This window comes from Pyrgilauda ruficollis, unplaced genomic scaffold (assembly GCF_017590135.1).
Source record: "Pyrgilauda ruficollis isolate IOZ18807 unplaced genomic scaffold, ASM1759013v1 scaffold6, whole genome shotgun sequence".
In the NCBI taxonomy this organism is placed as follows: domain Eukaryota; kingdom Metazoa; phylum Chordata; class Aves; order Passeriformes; family Passeridae; genus Pyrgilauda; species Pyrgilauda ruficollis.
The window spans coordinates 3,939,277-3,940,020 of NW_024527710.1; the positions used below are offsets into that span (position 1 = coordinate 3,939,277).

Sequence of the window (744 nt, forward strand, 5' to 3'; positions counted from 1 at the left end):
CCGCCCGCGCTCCCGCCCGCCCGCGCCGCCCCGGGGAGGCCCTCCTCCCGCGCAGCCCTCCCGCCGCCGGCCGCCGCCGCAGCTCCCCCAGCCCGGCCGTGGCGGCGGGGGAGGAGGACGAGGACGTGGGTGAGGGGGGCTCCGTCCTGCGCGTAACAAAGCGGCCGCTGCCATTTTGAGTCACGGCCGGGCCCCACGGCGGCAGCGGCGGCGGCGGCCGGGCCCTGCCCTTGCAGGGGGGGAGCGCCCTCACCTTCCCCGTAGTCCATGGCGGCGGCGGCGGGCGCTGCTGGCGGGAAGGTGGCGGCGGCTCCGGCGGCTCCCAATGGCGCCCTCCACCACAACGAGGCGAGGCGGGACCCGCGCGCTGCACGCACTGCCACGGCGCGCGGCGATTGGCTCGGCCGGCGCGTCACGTGACTGGGCCGGCCTGCGGGGAGCGCGGGCCCGGGCCCGCCGCGCACAGCACCGCGCACGGGGCCTGGCTCGGCTGGGTCACGAGGGAGGCTGCGCGGCGGCCATTTTGAGCCCTGGCAGCCGCCATTTTGTGTTCGGGCGGCTGCCCCTGTCATGCTTGAGGTCGCTGCAGGACGAGGAGTGGCGGGACATCCACACCATCACCCTCCCACACACGCCCAGCGGGCCCTGGTAGAGTGCTTCAGAGTACGCTCCGCTGAAGTCAGGCAGTGCCTGGCGGGACTGAGCCCTCGGTGGCACCCCTGCAGCTGCAAAGCCCTGGACATG

The 744-nt window shown here is 76.1% G+C and overlaps 1 protein-coding gene across 2 annotated transcripts in view; it reads right to left on the reverse strand.

The window, feature by feature from the left end:
• ZNF326 (zinc finger protein 326) overlaps positions 1–378 on the reverse strand; it is a 24,016-nt gene extending 23,638 nt beyond the window's left edge. Inside the window, exon 1 of one of the 2 annotated variants that reach the window (XM_041483179.1) lies at positions 254–378. In XM_041483179.1, coding sequence (XP_041339113.1) covers positions 254–269 — 16 coding nt within the window. In that variant the 5' untranslated portion in view covers positions 270–378. The remainder of the gene's footprint in view (positions 1–253) is intronic. The other variant, XM_041483180.1, reaches the window with a different exon arrangement.
• Between the last annotated feature and the right edge of the window lie 366 nt (positions 379–744).